General features: G+C 43.0%; 1 protein-coding gene across 1 annotated transcript; it reads left to right on the forward strand.

Annotated features, from left to right (window-relative positions):
- Positions 1-4,004: 4,004 nt before the first annotated feature.
- PCOAH_00008020 (Uncharacterized protein) lies at positions 4,005-19,345 on the forward strand (the record flags this gene model as incomplete). The annotated part of the gene is made up of 4 exons (XM_020057612.1): positions 4,005-5,937; positions 6,084-6,116; positions 6,500-15,333; positions 15,440-19,345. The coding sequence occupies 4 exons, from the start codon at positions 4,005-4,007 to the stop codon at positions 19,343-19,345; spliced, it is 14,706 nt and encodes a 4,901-aa protein (XP_019913104.1).
- Between the last annotated feature and the right edge of the window lie 7 nt (positions 19,346-19,352).

Raw genomic sequence — 19,352 nt, forward strand, 5'->3', positions numbered from 1 at the left:
TATGGGTGGAATCCATATTTTTTTTTTTTTTTTTTCTCAAGCGATGCTAACTTTTGTGTGCATATCAAATTGCAAAAACTCTATCAATTGAAGTAGCGAAAAAAAAAAAAAAAAAAAAAAAAAACCACGCCGAAGTGCATGCACTTGTATTGTGCTGTATTTATTAGCTACAATAAATTATGTTATGTTGAGATAAGCTGGACTGATTATTTTTTTTTTCCTTATTGGGTGAGGTGAAGTACTTCTTCATGTTTTCCTGCAGTGTGTACCGGTTTCATTAATCCACTGAAAATTCAGAACTGATTAAGAGTCCGTCGAAAGGGTATTAACCCCTCCCCCTTCCTTCTATTTGTCAAACAAAATATAAAAATAAAATGTCCAGAGGTGTAGACATATGTGATCAGTTTTTTTTGACGCTTATCAGGAGAAGAGTGTCCCTACTTTGCATTCCGCCTACTAACCAAGTGTTATAATACGTTGTAGCTCCATCCCGCCGCCGATGTAAAATCACCCGAATGGAATGATGTGTGTAGAAATGTCTTTTCCATGCGGAATGATGTTAACACGTGGACGATATTGTGCTGGAAGTTGTGGCAGAATAAGTTGGCGGTGTCAGAAGAAGGGGAAATAGGATATAGTGGCGGCGGTGTGCGCTAGCTGTTTGCAGACAGGGGAGTTGCTAACATAGTTATGACAGTGATCATCAAAGTTCCTGCTAAGTGGGAGGAGCGAAGAGCTTCCTTGCAACCAAACCAGAAAGAAGTTGGGAAGTTTCCTCGAGGGTGATTATCATGCATTATGTATAAAAGGAGGATCTCTTCAGCATGGTGCTACGCGTGAGAACAACCCAATGTGTTCGTTATTTAGTGATGAACTTTAGTGAGGGAACATAACAGTTTTTTTTTTCCCCCCCCCTTCCTCTACGTACAACATAAAATGTGGCCTTTTCTACACAGTGCAGATTTAGGCTTCACATTATTCAAACAATCAGTTGGTGCCCCCCTCTCTGATAAGATGCCAATAAACAGCCATGGAAGAACGTTGCCAAGATTTTGAGATCTGGCCAAAAAAAAAAAAAAAATTATACATGTTCCCACCCCCTCCGGGAAGATCGATGAAGATCTGACCAATAATACGATAATTGGGAAGGGTGCATATGGGCACTATTTTTTCTGCCCACAAAATTTACCAATTTGTAGTGACACCTTCTCCATTTTAGCAAACAAGTTAGGATCTTTTAATTTTTCGAAATGATTTTACGTAGAAGGCGGTCACCTCATCGAAGTAACCAAGGGGAGCATGGTTGACATCCATTTCGATGTGGCGAAAAAGAAGCAACAAAGGAAGAGAAAGGGAACAGGAAAGGTTTTCCCCTCGCAGATCATTCGAAACGACGATTGTTTAAATACAAGCAGAACGGCTCCCTACTGCACTGAGTTAATAACATACTTTCGTATAGAACGGAAAATACGTAACTGGTTGGAAATTCCGGTCGAACTGGGTGCCCCTTTTGGAGACGCCCCTTATGAGTTGGCACCCCCGAACAAAATGGTAAGCCTTTTACGTACCCTTCAGCTTAACCGCGTATACACATATACACCTGTAAATAAGCATGCGGAGGGGTGAGCGAAGTACTAGGAGGCATAGAAAAAAAAAAAAAAAAAAAAAACATTCCATTCCGTGAACAGAAATACCAAGGGTGAGCAATCCTTTTGATAGTTACATGGTGCGTGTATCCCCTGCCGTAGTTAATTCGTTACATTTTTATTTCCTTTTCTTGTTCGCCCTGTGCTGCTCGCGTTTTTTTTTTTTTTTTAAGCGTACAATTGGTGCAAACAATGAAAGGGGTGTATGCGAAGGGATATGCAGAGAAGTCGAAGGGGATCACTTCGCGGCGGGGAAAACTCTCCCCCAAACAGCGCCCTTATATTTTATCACCTTGAAGAAATACCATATACGGCAATCACAAAATAAAAAAAAAAATTTTTAAAGGAAAAAATAAAAATAAAATAAATGTTTTTTCATGCGTTATATGTGCCCCTTCACAAGTAGCATTTTTTTTTTTTTTTTTCTTGTGTGTGTGTGCACGTGCTACTTTTGCTACGTGGAGCTTATCCCGCAAGGGGGATAAAAGAGAATGCCTATTTGTGTCCTTTATATTTTTTGGCCTAGTTGAATAATTTTTTTCTGCTTTGACCAATGTGCATAGAATTGCTGCGTTTGCGTTGCGTTTGCGTTTGTGACATTTGGGGCCGCTGAATGTTCCCACTTTGCCCGGGGGGAGTGAACCGTACCCGTGTCATCGTGCACGCCACGCGCATACACGTACGTGTAAGTAGCACGCCCATGCAAGGTGTACGGGTAACTATGCATATCTTCGCTTGGGAATACGCAAGAGCATGCATGTCATTCGGTTGGATATACGAAGAAGTATTCATACCCCTCCCTTGGGTATACTCCGAAGCAATGCGTAATTCCCCGCATGCGTATACGCATGCATACACGTAATGGTATGTGATAAGAATGCGAATTTTTCATATTCCTACGTCTTGCAATTTTCTTATTTTTTCAGTTTTATTTTATCCTTTCACACCCTCCACCCCCCAGTCCACCTCGCGCGTTATCCGCATTTCATCATCCGTATCGCGCGCATTATACTCTTATGGCAAAATAGCATACCATTTTAACACATTTTTCCATATTTAAAAAGGTACGCAGAAAAAAAAACAAAAAAAAACTCAGTACGTATTAATCAATCTCATTGTGCGCAGAACACCGTACATGCCTCAGTGGCATTTTAAAAAAAAAAAAAAAAATGTTAATTTGTTTTTCAATCAGAAATGAGCTTACATTTCTGCAAGGAAGAAAGTGAGCAGAGAAGAAATTATCACACTTGCACACGCAACAAAATCGCAATTTTTTCTCTTGCGCGTAGGCGTTTTTTACGTGCCCCCTATTTTATTGCGTGTCCCCTTTCGCTCGCACTTCGCGCCAGTGTGCGATGAGCTTGCGACCAACTGAAGTGAATGGATAGCAACTGCTACCATTTTACTCACCTTTGTGTGTTTTTTCCCCCGTTTTGTTCGCATTTCCTTGTCGGACCTGCTGGCACCTACTGCTCTGATTTGCTAGCATTTCTGCTGGGACAAGACCGGGATTTCTCTCCGACCCTGTTTTTCACTTTGTTCACATTCTGTTCCCACGTCTTTGCGTCTTTACGTATTTGCTTCTTTGTGTCCTCATTTATGTGAATATTTCTGCCCCCCCTTTAATGTACACACCTGTGTTCCCATTTATACCCCCGTTTCAAATTTTTTTTCTTCTTCTCACACTTTTACACTTTCCTTATTTTTCCTTCACCCTTCCAATTGTATACGATATTACGTATTTATTTTTAACGTGCTGATCACCCCCCCTTTCGAGCACGTAATATTTCCTTTTTTTTTCGAGGCAAGTTGGGATTGTACGCCATTTTGTACATCCAGCGTTTGTTACGCACAAACATGTACCTGCCAGGCGTAGTGTACTTACCGCGTCATTACTTATAGGCGTATTCCACGCTATGTGTTGTCATGTTAATTTATTCTCTCATTTAATGCACATTTTGTGATTGTAATTTTATACAGTTTGCATTTTTTGAAGTAAAATCATTGTGTATTATTTTTCCCCCTTTTTGTCCGCCGTGATTTTTTTCTTTTTTTTCAAGAGGGAATTTTATCACTCCGCGGCATTTTTTTTAAATGTTAAGTGAGGGCGAAAAAAAAGAAACAAGCTGATGTAGCTTACCAGAGAAGTTAACAGCTGTGAAGCAGCCAAGTAACCGCAGTGGAATAGCCAACTGGCGACAACTCAACTTTGATTAATTCACATCATATCATCTTAAAAAAAAAAAAAAGAAGAAAACACCAAGGGGAGGAAAAAAAAAATAATAAATACCTGATAAACTAATCCACCCTCTCCCCATTTTGACATGTAAACATAAAAAACGAATGAGTCACTCCAAAATGAGTTCTGTTCAAGGCTCAAGTGTAAACAAAGTGCTATGTAGAAATAAAATGAAGGTTACCTTCGACCATGGTTTAACATATGGAGGTGTATATAAAGGTACAGCAAAAATGGAGAAGAATCAAAATGCAGAGTGGTACCTACAGAACTACGCTTACCACGTGCCAGTGAAAAAGGGACCTTACCTTGACGAAAATGCAAAAGTGTACCTCCTTGTTATGCGCCACCTACATAGGAAGCATGATAATCAGAATGCCATCTATGGTGAGATGAAGAGAAATAATTTTTTGAACAATATAAAGTGCGGTGTTTTACTGCTACTTGTGTTGTATAAGAATAGGAAGAAAGCTAGCCTTGTGGCGGACCTTGCAGTGAATTCGGGTTCCCCAGAAAGTGTAATGTCTCACGGGGAAGAGACATACGACGGAGGTGATGCTTGCCGCGATGATGAGACGGAGCAGGAATCCGAGAGGGGACGTAACGGAAATGACGAGAAGGGTATCTACCTGGATGCACATTCCAGAGGAAGGACCACTTCTCAACCCCCCCCCAAAAATATTCTCTTTTTAAAAACAAGTGGGGATAATGCCATTCTCCCATTTTGTAATAATATCAACTACGTAAAGGTGAAAAAGAAAATAGGCTACCACAAGAGAAACCTCGCCAAGACGCACCTCGTAATGTGCAGGTCCATTTCCAGCACGAGTGTTAACCATACAAAAACGAGCAACAAAACTACAGTCCGTCTTTTGTGCAGGCCATGTAACTTGCGGTGTGCAGAAGATGCCAACCAAGGGAACAAACGGACAGTTGGTTCCTTCGCCCCTATTAATGATTCACAATATTGTAAGAAAAATGGGAAGAAGGTGTTATGTTCCCACATGGGTAGCAACGAGAAAAGTGTAGCAGGAGCTAACACAAACGATCTAGTCACCCTTTTACGTTCCCAACTTTTCCACGCCAAGGGGAAAGATCCACAAATTACACCCAAAAGTAAAGTACTAATTTTCACAACAAAGGACTATCAGAATGTTCCTTTTATTTTTCCTTCTTCCAGTATTGGAAACGTAGGAGGCAATAAAAAAATATTTGTAGCTGTAGAGAACAGTAAAATCAGTAGCATTTGCGGTAAAGCCAATTGGTCCAGTTGTAAGAGCCGCTTGGGAGGGACCCCTCTTTTGTGTTCGCATGTGATTAACCGGTTCGCAGCCAACAGTGTACCAATCATGGGGGTGATAGCCGAAGGAACACTCTGTGATTTTATGAATTTTCTGCTCCAAGTTGCCATCCCTAGCGTGGTACGAATGGCAGCCGCAATGTGTGTCATTGTAGGCTCCGTAGTAATTGCGCTGAGGGAGGTTCTCATATATGCCCAACTTTGTGCCCACCTGATGACACATCTATTGACGAAGCGGCCACCTCTAATGATCAGACATAGGAAGTGTAGTGAAGGGACAAACCCAGAGCAGAGATACATGTCTACCCACAAATATAATATATTAAACATATCCCTTAAGGATTGCAAAACGGGTCAGGTAATTCCTTCCCACAGTAAAAGCGCCCTCATATCACACTCAAGCAGTATTTTGTCGAAAAAGGAAATTGGCATATGCAAGGTTGGTTGCTCTTCAATGGAGAGTTCACCATCTGGTAATTTGAAAGCGGAAGAAAACAAGTCATTGCTGGCTGTGCATGTTAAAGGGGAGCGTAATGGCCGAAAGAATATTACCCTAGTTGATATGCCGAGAGAAAGAGTTAAGCAGCCCGTGTGTACCTTTTTTCTGCTTTGTAACGTATCGAATGTGTCTTTTGAAAGGGACCATTGTTTGATGTTTTCGACGTGTATCCCCATTGTTCATGTCGGGGGTAGAAGCGAAGACCGCCCAAGTGGCCACACCGATTTGCCATTTTGCCCACTGATGAACAGCTCAAGTGATTATTTTTCTCCATGCAATAATGAACCAATAAGTGAAACGTGCAAATGTTTTACTTATCGTTCATGCTCTGTGTGCATCCCTCTTGGGGAATTTAGCTCCCGTCATGAATTTCACCGTGTGTTAATTTTTCATGTCGCGCAGTTACGCGTAGGCGTGTTAGGTTTTACAAGAGAGGTGGGATTCATCAACACATTGGTGACCCGCCTCACGTTTGCCGAATTGATTATTTTCCTTTTTTTTGTAATTCATGTGATGTCCGTCCGTTTATGTGCCTCCATGATAGCTATTTTGAATGAGGAAGGCGATGCATTGTTAAGCATATTTTTTTCGAACAAGGGGGCATTCACTAGAGTGCTCACTTGCGTTGTTTCTTCCCGTTTGGTCCATTTATTGGAAAAATATTTCAAAGCAGATTTGCGTGGACCGCTTATTTTTTACCTGAACGGTGCAGGTAAATTGGGCAGTAAAACGAACAGTGATATATGCTGCCGCCAATTTATTGCCATGTTTGTATTATTACACACCTATGATGATTGCCCCTTTTTTGTTTAACGCAGGAATGAGCCCTATATTTTGTATAACGTCGGATGAGTATAAGATCAGCGAGAAGGAATCCCCCCAGACGATATTGCCTATCGTAGGTAACCCCCGATTGTGTGGTGACCATCCGTGGAAATCGTGGAAATATGGTTTCAGTAGAAGGGACCCCGCCGTATGTAGCAACCAAGTGGGGGACAGCGAATGGGGCGGCAACAGCAACGAATATGTAGAAGGTGGTAATCGTCCAACAGGAGGAGGAAACCCCAATGAAGGCGGTAATTACCCTCAAGAGGTTAACAATAACCCAAATGGGAATGGTAACGGGGGAGGTAACGGAGCAGGTAACGAAGGAGATGGGGATGACCGAGATTGGAATGACAACAATGAGGACAACAGAGGAGGCTTCCCAGAGGAGGAGGAAGAGGAAGAGGAGAATGTTCTGATGGGAACTCAAAATGGGAAGACGAAAAAGAAACGGAAAAAAAAGTTAAACGACAAAAGTAGGAATATTAATAAAGCCACCAGTGGAAGGAAGGGTAGAAAAAAAATGGACATCCTAAATGATATGCAGGAGGAGAGTAACGTAACTGCAGGCAACTACGGAAGTGTGCGTAACGTGAAACCGTTTCATAACATTGGAGGGATGAATAGCGTTGCCGGTGTGAACCACATGGGAGGCATGCACAATGGTTCCTTCGCTTATAGTAGCCATGTGCCAGATAAAATTATGCATGACAGTATGGGTAAGCTAAATATGAAGTCAGGGGGTGGGTACCCTAGTAGGATGGGTGGTCCAATGGGCGATCATGTTAGCAGCAATGCGGTTGGTCAGATGCCCAACGGGAATTTGAACATGTATTTAGGTAATCACGGGAATATGCCTTACGTGCCACCCTATGGCAACTCTAACGGCCCTGTGGGGATCAGTTTGAATAGTAGGGTGGGAGGGTCGATAAACGGCTCTCTAGGTAACAACGCTAATAGCAGCACCCAGGCTAGCAATTCGATGCATGGCCAGATGAACCACATGAACAGCGTCTTCCGAAACAGTATTATGAAAAGCAATAGCAGTCAGGTGAACCGAATGATGAGCAACACACTCAGTCCACACGTACCGAACGGTGGCGTGAACAGTAGTGTGAACAGCGGGGTAGGTAATAACATGGGTAATTACGGGATGCACTTTAACCAGCAAAAGGGAAGTGTATCGAATGGGCACGTTGGCAATAAAGTGATTTTTCAGGTGAATGGGCAAATGGGAGTAGGATACGGGATGAACAACGGAGGTAGTAGTAGTTTTGTACACCCCTCGAACAACCATGTTGGAAACGTGCCGAATAGTTTATCTAGTTCAGTAAGTAGCAACGCTAATATGCATATGGAGGGCTCAAGTACTAGTGGAAGCACTCATAAGAAGGGGCATGTGAATCTGCATCAGGGAGGGAACAAGATGAGCACGAGTTCGGTGAGTAGCCAATTGGGGGGTCTCCCAGGCACGAAATCAGGGGTGCATATGAATGGGCATATGCGTAGTCCGGGGAGCGGTCACATGGTTAACCAGATAGGCGCACGTGGGATGACTCAGACGGGTGGACCACTGATGAGTCAAACGAGTGGGCACTCGAACAAATCGCTCATCAGTACTATAAGCATAGACAAGTTAAGCAACAGCAGTAAAGCCAAAAGTGGAAATGGAAGTTTGAACCTGAACAACCATATGATGAACCAAATGGCTAGCTACGTGAGCCCCAACATGGGTCGAAGTTCTGTGACAAAAAGTATGATGAGTGCAAATGTACCAGACGGAATGAACAACGCCAAAATGAAGGACACAGTTATGAACAACAACCTGTATAGGAGCAACAGTCTTTTGAGGGACACTCTGGTGGGCAGCAACAAGGCGAATCAAAGCGGCTCGATGATGAAAAATGAGATGGTAAAGAATCAGATGATGAAGAACCAAATGAGGAATAATAACGGTTATATGATCGGCATGGTGAACAACAATTTGGTCAACATGAACATGCAGCTAGGAGCGCGTGGTAACTTTCCCCCCATGAATAACCTCCCCATTTGTAGCAATGGAAGCCCCATGAAATTTGCAGGTGAGAGGTACGCCATGAATAAAATGCTCCCCAACGGCAACGCAGGAGGAAGCAATGTTAACGGCGGCATGATGATAATGAACAGGGAGATGAGCGAAATGGGCAACACCCCCGGAATGATCAGTTATCTAAGTGGCAACAATACTGTAAATAAAAATATGAGAGGTTTGAAGGTGGAGAGCAGCTACCCCTTTGAGCAGATGAACATGAGGAACGACCAACTAAATCAGGTGCAGGTCCAACAGGCAAACATGGGCAACATGACCAACATGCATATGAATGTGAATTTGAATAGCGCTAAAATGTACCTGAACAATGTGCAGGTGGGGAGTGAAAAATTAAGCAGCGGGAATTTTCTCCAGGGAGAAAGTAATCACCCATATTCGTATGGAAGTGGGTTAAACGGCACATGCGGAAGTAGTGTGCATAACCAGAAGGATGACATGAACGAAATAGCAGGAAATGCCAGTGTATATGCAACTGGGAACGATGTAGAATGTGTCAGTAGCAAGAAAAACAACACAGTCCTCAATAACAAGAAGAAAAACAAGAACAATTTAAAAAATGGACGGGAAGATGAATTGAATAACAGCCAGAATTTAAGAAGTGTAAAAATTAACTGGAGTAAATATGATAGCATTTTTAAAAAAATAAAATTAGAAAAAGATTATGAAAAATTTATCAACACAGATGAGGAAAAGATAAACATCTCAGATGCAGACACGGAGGATAAATCAGATTGGGATCAGAACCCAGACCCAGGATCTAATGATTTGTTGAATATTAACTTTAGGTCCTTCATTCATGATTATAATGATGTGCTCAATAAGTTAAACTCTATCAAGGTGAATGATAAAAATGGGTTCAAGAAAAATGCCTACACAGAGTTGTATGAGGAGATTTTCCTAAATATCGAACGTTTTTTTGACATTTCACAGCTGAGGCATGAAAATAATTTTACGCACTCAAATTTTTACAAAAACACCCTAGACCGTGTGACCGGAGGAGACATGCTTTTTGCCAATGGGAATGGAAGCGACTGCTACGAAGGGGGGATCACCTCCACCGAGGTGGTAGTAGTAACCCCAACTGCAGCATCTGCTACTGCATCTAGTGTGGCCAATAAGGCAGGCATGAAAAAGCCCAACGGAGGAATCTCACAATGTAGCAACGCTGAGAAGGAAAATAATGATGATGATGAAATTATGAATAAAGGAAAGACCAACTTTTTTCAAAGTGTGTCCCTCAGCGCAGACAATAATACCCTCTTCGAAATGTTACTAAAAAAAAAAAAAGAGTTTGACGAAATTTGCACGTTGCATAACTTCGACTCGGCGATCACGAATGAGGAAGGGCCCACAGGGAACGAGACCAGTGGTAGGAACTTCCTTTCCAGCAGTTTGCTTGGATCCCCTGCGAAAAATAAGATAGGCGCTACCGTGGCAGACTACAGAAGCGGTGTTACCCACTTAGCAAGCGGCAACGTTCGGCACACACAGGAGGGCAACCCAGGGACGAACAAAAAGGGAGGCAGTGAAGTAAAAAACGCAGCGTACCAAAACCACTTCATCGAAAAGATACTATCGAAGAGGTACAGGACTTATTCCATTAACGAATTTGTAAATGTCCAGCTGAATGATAATCTGCTTGAGCTCATCGACATCTACAAGCAGAACCTCTGTTTTAACATCAGGAAGATGTTGAAGAAAAGAATTAGTCACCAGGGGGAGAGGCGCTTCGATTGGCATTATGGCGCCAAGAGGATGATGCGAATCGGCAAAAAGACGCAGAAAGGAAGGAGAAAGGAATTACTCAGGGGAAGGAAGAAAAAAAGGAGAAGGATACTACGGAAGGGTGATCAGTTTCCCGGAACAACGTTAAAGCTGGTAGGAAAGATGAACAACAGTGATAAGTTGGTAAGTGGGGAAGCAGGGCTGGCTGACCACTTGGGAGGGGATGATCACCCCGTCACGGGAGCGAAGAATGCATCTGGGGAAAATCTGGAAAAACCGCTTTTTTCCTTCTCATCGGGAAATGTTAAGAAGAAAAAGAAAATCGATCAAGAGGATTCTGCTAATGTGGGCGATAGTATGCCTACAGAAGGGGGGAGGAAATGCAAGCAGGAGGAAGGGAAGGATGATGGGATCAACAATATTGTGAGCAAATTATCCTTTGGACTCTTCCAAACGAAACTGAAGTCCCCCCAGAAGAGCGAAGGGGAAATGAAAAATAAAAGCGAAAGTACAGTAGACCACTGCACGATGGAAAACCACGGTGACATTAGCCTCTACATAGAGAAGAAAATCACGCAAAAGAAATCTTACCCAATGAATGGAGGCTTCACCCAAGCATTAAAAATGGAGTGGACGAATCTTTCCATTAGTAGATTGCAAAAAAGGTTGTTTGAAGAAAGGCAGAAAAACAAACTGAACAAGCGAAAAAAAATGATGAATCTGAAATACAAAACAAATGCAATCATCGACTTTGGAGATAAAATCGTCTGGGTGTCCTTCGAATTCAACCACCTAGACACACTGAGGAAGATTAGGAATAACATTTTCCAAATGTACAATTTGAGACAAATAGAAAAAATGAATAAGTCGGAGATCAACTTGGAAAAGTGCATTACCAATGAAATGAGAAAATATAAAAATGTAAAAATCAGGTTTTATAAATTCCTCAGTTATTATGATTTTGTTTTTTTGAAGAACCGATTGAACTTCATCAAAATTAAGTATAAGAATGGGGTGGCAAAGAATCCAAAAGGGATGACCTTTCCAGGTAGTTCCTTAACAAGGTTGGCCGACACGCAGGGGGATCACCCAGCTGAGCCTACCGCGGAAGGAGTTGTTTTAAAGGAGGGTGGCGGTGGAACCATCCTAAGTGATCCAACTGTAGGGAATGTGAAATGTGAGGTGGTAGAAAAAAAAGACAGGAGTGATAGCTCCCCGCAGGATGGATCTAGTAAAGATGTGGACCAGAGGAAGGGGGCTGCTCTACTGAGCGATGTGCACCCTAGTGCCGAGTTTGTCACGAAGGATAATTCGCAGACAGGTGTAACATTCTGTGAGGAGGGGCTCATAAAAGGAGGAGAAGTGAACAACGGAAACAACCCCCCCGTTTTGAAGAGCGAAGTAGAAGACCAACGCCCGCAAGAGCAAGTTGTTTCCCCTCTGCATGGTGCCTCCGTCTTTGCCAAAAGTGAGCACCCCAAGAGTGAGGTAATATACCCATATCTGCCCTTCGCGAAAGGAAAAGATGCCGATATTAATCAGCTTCTGAATGACGTGAAGAATCTCTGCATCGAACCGAATGACAATATGATTAAGAAAAAAAAGCTACGGAAGGACATAACCCTGTTCCCCCTGATTGACAAGAAGAGGCTGAATACCTACATCCGTCTCGATCTAAATGCGGCTGCGAAGAAGGAAGAACTTGTAACAAATGAAACCACGAACAATTATTCAATCGATAAGGAGATAAACATCCTTAACAAATTTTTGAGTACAGGCTTGAAGCTTGAAAAAATGGAATTTGGAAAAGTCGGGTCGGGAATAACAACAACAGGAACAGGAGGAACAGTTGGCTTAGCATCTGGCCCAACAGCTACCGCAGGAATAGTTGCAGAAAATTATGACCATACAAGAAACCACCACATGCATAGTGAGAAACACAACGCAACCAATTCTGTTCTGATTGACAACTGCGTCTGGTCCAACAACCCCTCCCTTTTCAGCATCTTCGAGAAATATTATCTACTGCTAAAAATGCAAAAGTACATTTTGCAATATAAGCACTTTTCAAAGAATAGCATTAAGAAGAAACTGAGTTCTGAGTCCAACTGTGATGCGTATTCCAGTTCGAATTCGTTGAAGGGTTCCTCTAGTGGGAACGTCAGAGGGAGAAGGAGGTATGGCAAGGGGAGTAAGGGTGCAAAGAGGGGCGGAGGGCGTAGACTTCCTTCCAAAGGTGCAAGGCTGGGGGTGGCCGGGGTTATGACATCCACTAATGAGGCAATCCCCGTGGATGATTTGGTTGGTGTGAAACGGAGGAGAAAGGTCGGAGTGGCTAGCAATCAACCATGCGAAGATTTAACTGCCCCGATGGGTGACGCGGAAATGGTATGCGAAAATAATGGCATGATCAACAGCGAAAGGAATGAACAGTTGGGAGGAAGCGCATTTGTAAAGGTGGAACAGGAAGGCGCACAAATGAGTGTGGATTCGATCCAGAATGAAGGGGGTGACCTACAAGGGATAGCCCTACAAGGAAGTGGTACACCCATTGGCAAGGCAACCAACGGTAGTGTAGAAGTGCCCCCCGAGCAGATTGGCTCTTTTTACCCCCCCATGAAGAACGAACTGGAGGACGATGTAAACGTGCCAAATGGAGGGACATTCGCGCAAGATGTGCGAATGAAAAATGAACTAAGTGCCATACGTACCTGTAGAAGCGGAAGCAACAGCAGTGGAAGTGTCAGAAGCGCGAACATGAGGAACTCGATACAAAAAGGTGCACCCAAGCGGGAGGTGAACTTCCTGGAGGTAGAAACAGACAAGGATGTAGACAGAGATTCAGACGGAGAGGCAGAGTTTGACACAGAGTTTGAGATGGATGACGGAAGTGGGAAGAAAAGAAGAGGAAGGAAAAAAGGAAAAAAGAGAGGCAGGAAAAAAGGAGGAAGAAATAAATGCAAATTAGAAGAAGATAACATAACAGAAGGAGCAGAAAATAGCAGAACAATTTGGAGAAAAAAAAACGGAGAATATGAAAAGTACCAATTGAAGGACATGAAAAGATTCGCAGACTTTACAAACAGCGAAGAAATGTTAGACGAAGTGGATAAGGAAATTTTGGCCAACGAAATTATACCCATCGATAAGGACATAATAATAGATCTGCTATGTGAAGAGGAAAAGCTAATAGAAAGTTACATTAAAAATTCTAAATTTGTAGATAAAAATTTAATATGCTTTTTGATTTATCTGAATACGGTTCAGAAGAGGCTGAGCTGCATCTCAAACAGGTTACTTAGGAAAGTCATCCGGGAGAATAAGATGCCTCCAAAGATCAGTGAAAATGTAAGTCGAAGTGATGAGATAACTTATAGGTACCTTATGTTTGAACGGTGGAACCAGTTGAGGTACTCTCTTTTTTACAACATAAATTATGTCCGTAGTGGTAGCAGGGTGATGCTTCATGAAGGGACCCAAGCGGATGGATACAAAAATGTAAATATACAGACCATTTTTGACTTACACAAATTTTCTGGAAAGTATAGAAAGCAGAAATTACCTCCCTTTGAGTATAGCATCTTTCTTAAGTATAAAATTCACAGGCAGAGTAAGTCATCTACAGGTGGAGATGGTGGCGAATCTTCCCCGAGTGGTAGATGCAAAGAAGGGGTGGAAGAAACGCAAGATGAAGAGGCGCTATTTATAAATAATGAAGAGAATTTCTGCGGCTTTTCAAATAATACCGATTTGAATATAACTCCAGTGCTATCCTACTGCTGCGTTTGCTTCAATGATGATTATAACAGCACGCAGATCGGTGAACAGGGAGACGCTGCTCAGAACGTGTCTAGGAACAACTCCATTTCGAACCCATCCGTAGAGGTGAAAAATGAAATCATGGATAAGACGCAGCAGGGACAGGGCAGAAGTAGGTCCACCTGCAAGAGGGAGGATATAACTCCTGGTTCGTCGGAACAGAATGGGCGTGAGAAGGGCGCCACGGAGATGACCACCACACGGGATGGTACTTTGGGCAGTGTGACAATTGCCCAGATGAAGAACCCCCCCGGTGAGTGCGAGAAAAAAATCAACGGTACCTCCAGCGGAACGGACATTGCCATTATCGAAAAGAATATCAAAAGCAACCGCAACCTGATGATGCGTTGCGTAAGGTGCTACATGCACGTGCACAAGTTCTGCTACATTTCTACAAAAAAAACGGAGGAAAGTAGTTCCACTTACGCACAGGCAACCACTTCCATCGGTTCCAACGAATGGCTCTGTCAGAGGTGCGAATTTGAAAAGAAAACCTTGGGCAACAATTACCTCTACCTATTTGACAACCATATCAAGTGTTACATATGCATAGAAAGAGGAGGAGCCTTCATCCAACTGAGGAGTGATATTTTTGTCCACACGTTCTGCGCCATGTTCTGTGTACCAGATTTGCTCGTAAACGCAAATGTGAATTTGGAAAATTTGGAAGAATTTTTGAAACTAAATAATTTGTCTTTAACGCAGGAGGTTTTGTCATCTTTGGAGAGGAAGAGGCGAAAGCTCTTGATGAGCAAAAACCCCACCAAGGGTGCAAAGCAGGATGGACTGTCCTACATAACCGGGAATAGCAACTTAATAGATCCTGGTAACGAATCGCTATCTCATCCCAGTCTGAGCAATTTGCCAGTGAATACTCCCCCACATGTAAACGGCGCAGAAGAAAAGACGGCAGATTTTTTAACCTTGGGGAAGAATGAAGAGACGGAGGGAAGAACGAATTCCCTGTCGAGGCACACGTTTAGCGGATCAGCTGATCGTGGAAGCCCCAACGCCGAGGTGGACACCGAACATCGGTCCAAAATCCAATCGATAAAGTCAATTTTTTCGAAAAATTACATCTCCAGTGTGAAGCAAGGTGTTAAAAAAAACGTGGATACGATGAATGCTGGTGCAAAAGTTGGTGAGTTTTTCCCGTTTGAGAAGGAGGATAAGAAGAAGAGGGGAAGTGAAAGCGTTAGCCAAATTGAAAATTTGAAAAAAAAAAAAAAAAAAAACTTCCACGGGGAATATGATTAACGAGGTGAATGCTACGTTGCTTTCGGGGGAGGGTGGTTCCAAGGGTGACGATCAGCGGGAGAGCAATAGCCGTGCGAATCTCCCTGAAGGTGGTGACGCTAACAGAAGCGACTTTGATCACAGTAAGGAGACGGATCGATTGCAAGAAAAGAAGGACAGTGTGCGAATGCAATATGGGGAGAGTTACCCACAGGATGGATACTCCTCCTCCGAATCGTCGTGCTCCACCATGACGGCGTCTTCCATTCGATCCGACTCGACGTTCCCAAACCGGCATGGTGACGCCACACTAAACCCATCGGTGGGAAGGCAAAAGGAGAAGAACCTCCCCTCTAAACCATTATCGTGTAGCCCATACCTGCTGAACGGCTACGTACAGGATAAGGTACGCTGCGATGTTTGTTTAAAGAGCAAAGGATTATTCATAAAATGTGAAAATATAAAATGCGAAAAGTACGTCCACCCGTTATGCGCCTACATGTGTGGGTTATACATCAAGTGCAAAAACTCAGATAAGAAATTTTTAAAATTTCAGAACAAAATAGATTATTGCTTCCCCCGGATATTCTTCTTCACCAAGTGTATCTTCCACTCTATTAAAAAATGTGGCGTCATTAGGATCTACGATGAGATCATTAAACGGAGGACCAAGTACCTCAACCGGGATTTGTATCCAAGCATATATGAGAGCAATAAAAAGGAGAGGAAGCAGAAGAATTCTGTTAAATACAAAATTAGAAACAATGGTAGTAATATTAAAAAAGGGGGAAGTATCCCAGGAGCAGTAGGCAGTGGACCAGCAGCCATAGCAGCAGGGGGAGGAGGTATTGGAGGTGGAACAGGAGATGTATATGAAGTTCTGGCTTTTAACTTTAACTACTTAGATTCATATCAGTATAATTTTTTCCTCCTTCCATCTATTGATTATATAAAAAATGATATTTGTTTGGTTTGCTTTACGTCACACAAGAAGAAGAAGCTCCTCTACTGTAAGTATTGCAACATGTGTGTGCATAAGAGCTGCTACCTTATCGACTCGACCTACCTGGAATACCACTTCTATCGAAAGAATAAAAGGACACACACCTTTTTAATGCACTCGAAACAACAGAAGGTGAAGAATTTGCTGGGGAAACTAAAGGAGAAGAAGGAAGCGCTGCTCAATATTCTACTCGGGGAGAATAGTCACAACGCTTGTTATGATTTACCAGCCGGAGGAGTAGTTACTGCAGGTGTGAAGAGGGAGGACCTATCCTATGGGCAGATTATTCCCCACCAGGGGATGGATCTTCCACCACGAGAGAATACACGAAGTGATCATCTCATCTCAGTAAAATGTGAGAACCTGGAAGAGCAACTTCCGGAAGGGCATCATGATCCCCCTGCAATCAATCCTATCACCATTCCTGAAGGAGGCGAACCAAGTTGTGTAGCACAAGGGGAGGCAGCCCCCGAAATGTTTGCAACCCCCCCGTGTGGGGAACCTCCACAGTTGGTAAAACCAACCAGTACGAACGAAGAAATAGAAAAGTCCAAACAATTCAAGGAGTTAATGCAAAAGGAAGTTATGAACTGTCTGTACACCCCTGAATATTTCCAAAGCGCAGAAAATATGAACAAACTGAAGGAGTTTAAAAAGAAGCAAAAGTTTCTGCATCTAAGTGAAAACGGCAACTACCGCTGCGAGGAGGAGAAGTGCCTGACCGACTTAGACGACATAGAAGAGAGGAAATTATTTGTGTGCGATTTGTGTGCCAATAATTACAACCATGAAAATGTGAACTGCATACTCTGCAGCAGAAGGGGAGGCGCCATCAAATTAATCAAAGTGAATGATCACAATAGGGTCGACAAAAATAAAAATAAAAAAAACGCCTTCTTGAAAGGAGAGAAGGATTTTGTATTTGTGCACATGCAGTGTGCCTTGTATGCTCCGCAAATTGTTATACAGGATATAGGGGAAGAATATTACCAGATTTTTAATTACGATAATTTTTCTGCGCAAGAATGTGACCAGGTGGAACAGATGAAGGAGAAGGATATCAAATCAGACACGGAAGTTTGTTCTTTGAATAACGAGTGTGACTATGATGAGAAGCAGAGTTTGTTGGGGGAGTTCCTATACCGCCACGCAGCGGCGCCTAGTGTAAACAAGGGTACAAACATCCCTACGGTGGCTAGTAGGAAGAACTTTGCTAGTTCTGCGTTACCAGTGGCAAATGCGACGTCAAGTGCAGTGGCCAATGTAGCAGTGAGCGGAACTGCTACCCTTCCGAATACTGTCTCCCTCGTCTCGGCGTCGCTTAACCCCCCACAGGGAATTGCTACAGAAATGGGCGCGCCGGTCGAGGTAGACACCCAAATGAAGAATGAAACGAACGAAGGAAGTGTTTTCGTAGGGGAAGTTGTGCCACCGGTTAGTTGCAGTGTCAGTCAGCCTAACCCTATTGGCAACCCCGGTGAGGGAGAAGGCAACGCGAAGGAAGGAACAGATGGAGTGGGGACACTATCACAAAATGCAGCAAATAATGTACCCCATAATGAAGAGCAATGTGGCGCCAACTTAGTTAAGAAGGAGCAGCAACACACAACCGAGTTGCACAACCTGATGAACGTCGCGCAAAATGGGGGTGCGCTTAACTGGCCTATCATAACCACGAGTAGTAACGTAATTCCAAACAAAATAGACAAAAACGGAAGGAAACTTAAAAAAGGAAAAGAAATTTTATCCTACGGTAAATCGAGCAGCATGCTGGGAGACACGAACAAAAGGCTAATCGTCACACCCCCCACACACGTAGGATTTTCAAACAAAAAAACCACCAACCTTTATTACTACAATTTTAACAGAAGAAAAAATAATTACAAAATAATAATTAAAGATAAATTAAAAAAACACCTAAATAAAAATGTGTGCTATATTTGTAACCTCACTTATGGCTATACACAAAAATGTGTGGAAAATAATTGCAACCATTATTTTCATATATCCTGTGCGAAAATACACAAACTTTTTTTTGAGTTCGATTATACATTTTTTAAAATTTATCCAAATGTGACCAGCATGCAAATTTCAAAGTTGCCTAACTGTTCCGTCGGGGCCATCATCTTCTGTGAGGTACACTCCAGGATCAGGAGGAAGATCAATCCATCCATTAAATTATTTTCCAAGCTGAGATCCTTCTTAGAACTGGCACGGATAATTGTGGGACAAATGAAGAAAAGGGAGGACATTAAAAATGAATGGATAAGGGAGAAGGAGAACAAGGACATTACAGCTATTGAGCGTGGGGAAATAGAGGAGGTGGATATTCAAGAATATGTAGAAGACGACCCCGAGGAAGTAGACGATGTGGAAAATTCCCTTTTCACGTCCGACGATGAGGACGATAACGACTATGACGATGGGGACGATTCGGATGACGATGAGGATTACTCCGAAGAGGAAGAAGAGGGCAGCATCCTCAGTGGAAGCGACAGGGGGGTGAGAAGGAGTGAATTATATGCGCTACAGACGGGAGGAGGAGAAGGTGAAGGAAACACTTCCCTTCCAATGCACAGCAACCAGTTTGATGACGGTGGTACTGGGGGCGATCGTCCAAGCAGACTGCCTAGTGATGCCATACGGATGATGCATGACAGTGCCCCCTGCAGCAGTAGCAGTAGTAGAAGTGGTCTAAGTCGTCGAAGCAATAACACTAAGGGAGGTGAAAAGGAACCCACACCAATGGAGGACCAACTCCAAATGGAAGGTATCCCTGATCAGAATGATACCCTTGATGATCACCATAAGTTTAGTGTGCAAAGTGATTCTGTAGATGCACCAAATGGAGAGAGCAATGAACCCTTGTCGGAGGAAATGCAAAATTCGCTTGAAGACCAAGTGGACAAAACGGTCAGTGATAAGGACGAGGATTACGTGCCGGAGGACGAAGGTGAGGATTCCTAACCACGTG

Source organism: Plasmodium coatneyi, chromosome 4 (assembly GCF_001680005.1).
Source record: "Plasmodium coatneyi strain Hackeri chromosome 4, complete sequence".
In the NCBI taxonomy this organism is placed as follows: domain Eukaryota; phylum Apicomplexa; class Aconoidasida; order Haemosporida; family Plasmodiidae; genus Plasmodium; species Plasmodium coatneyi.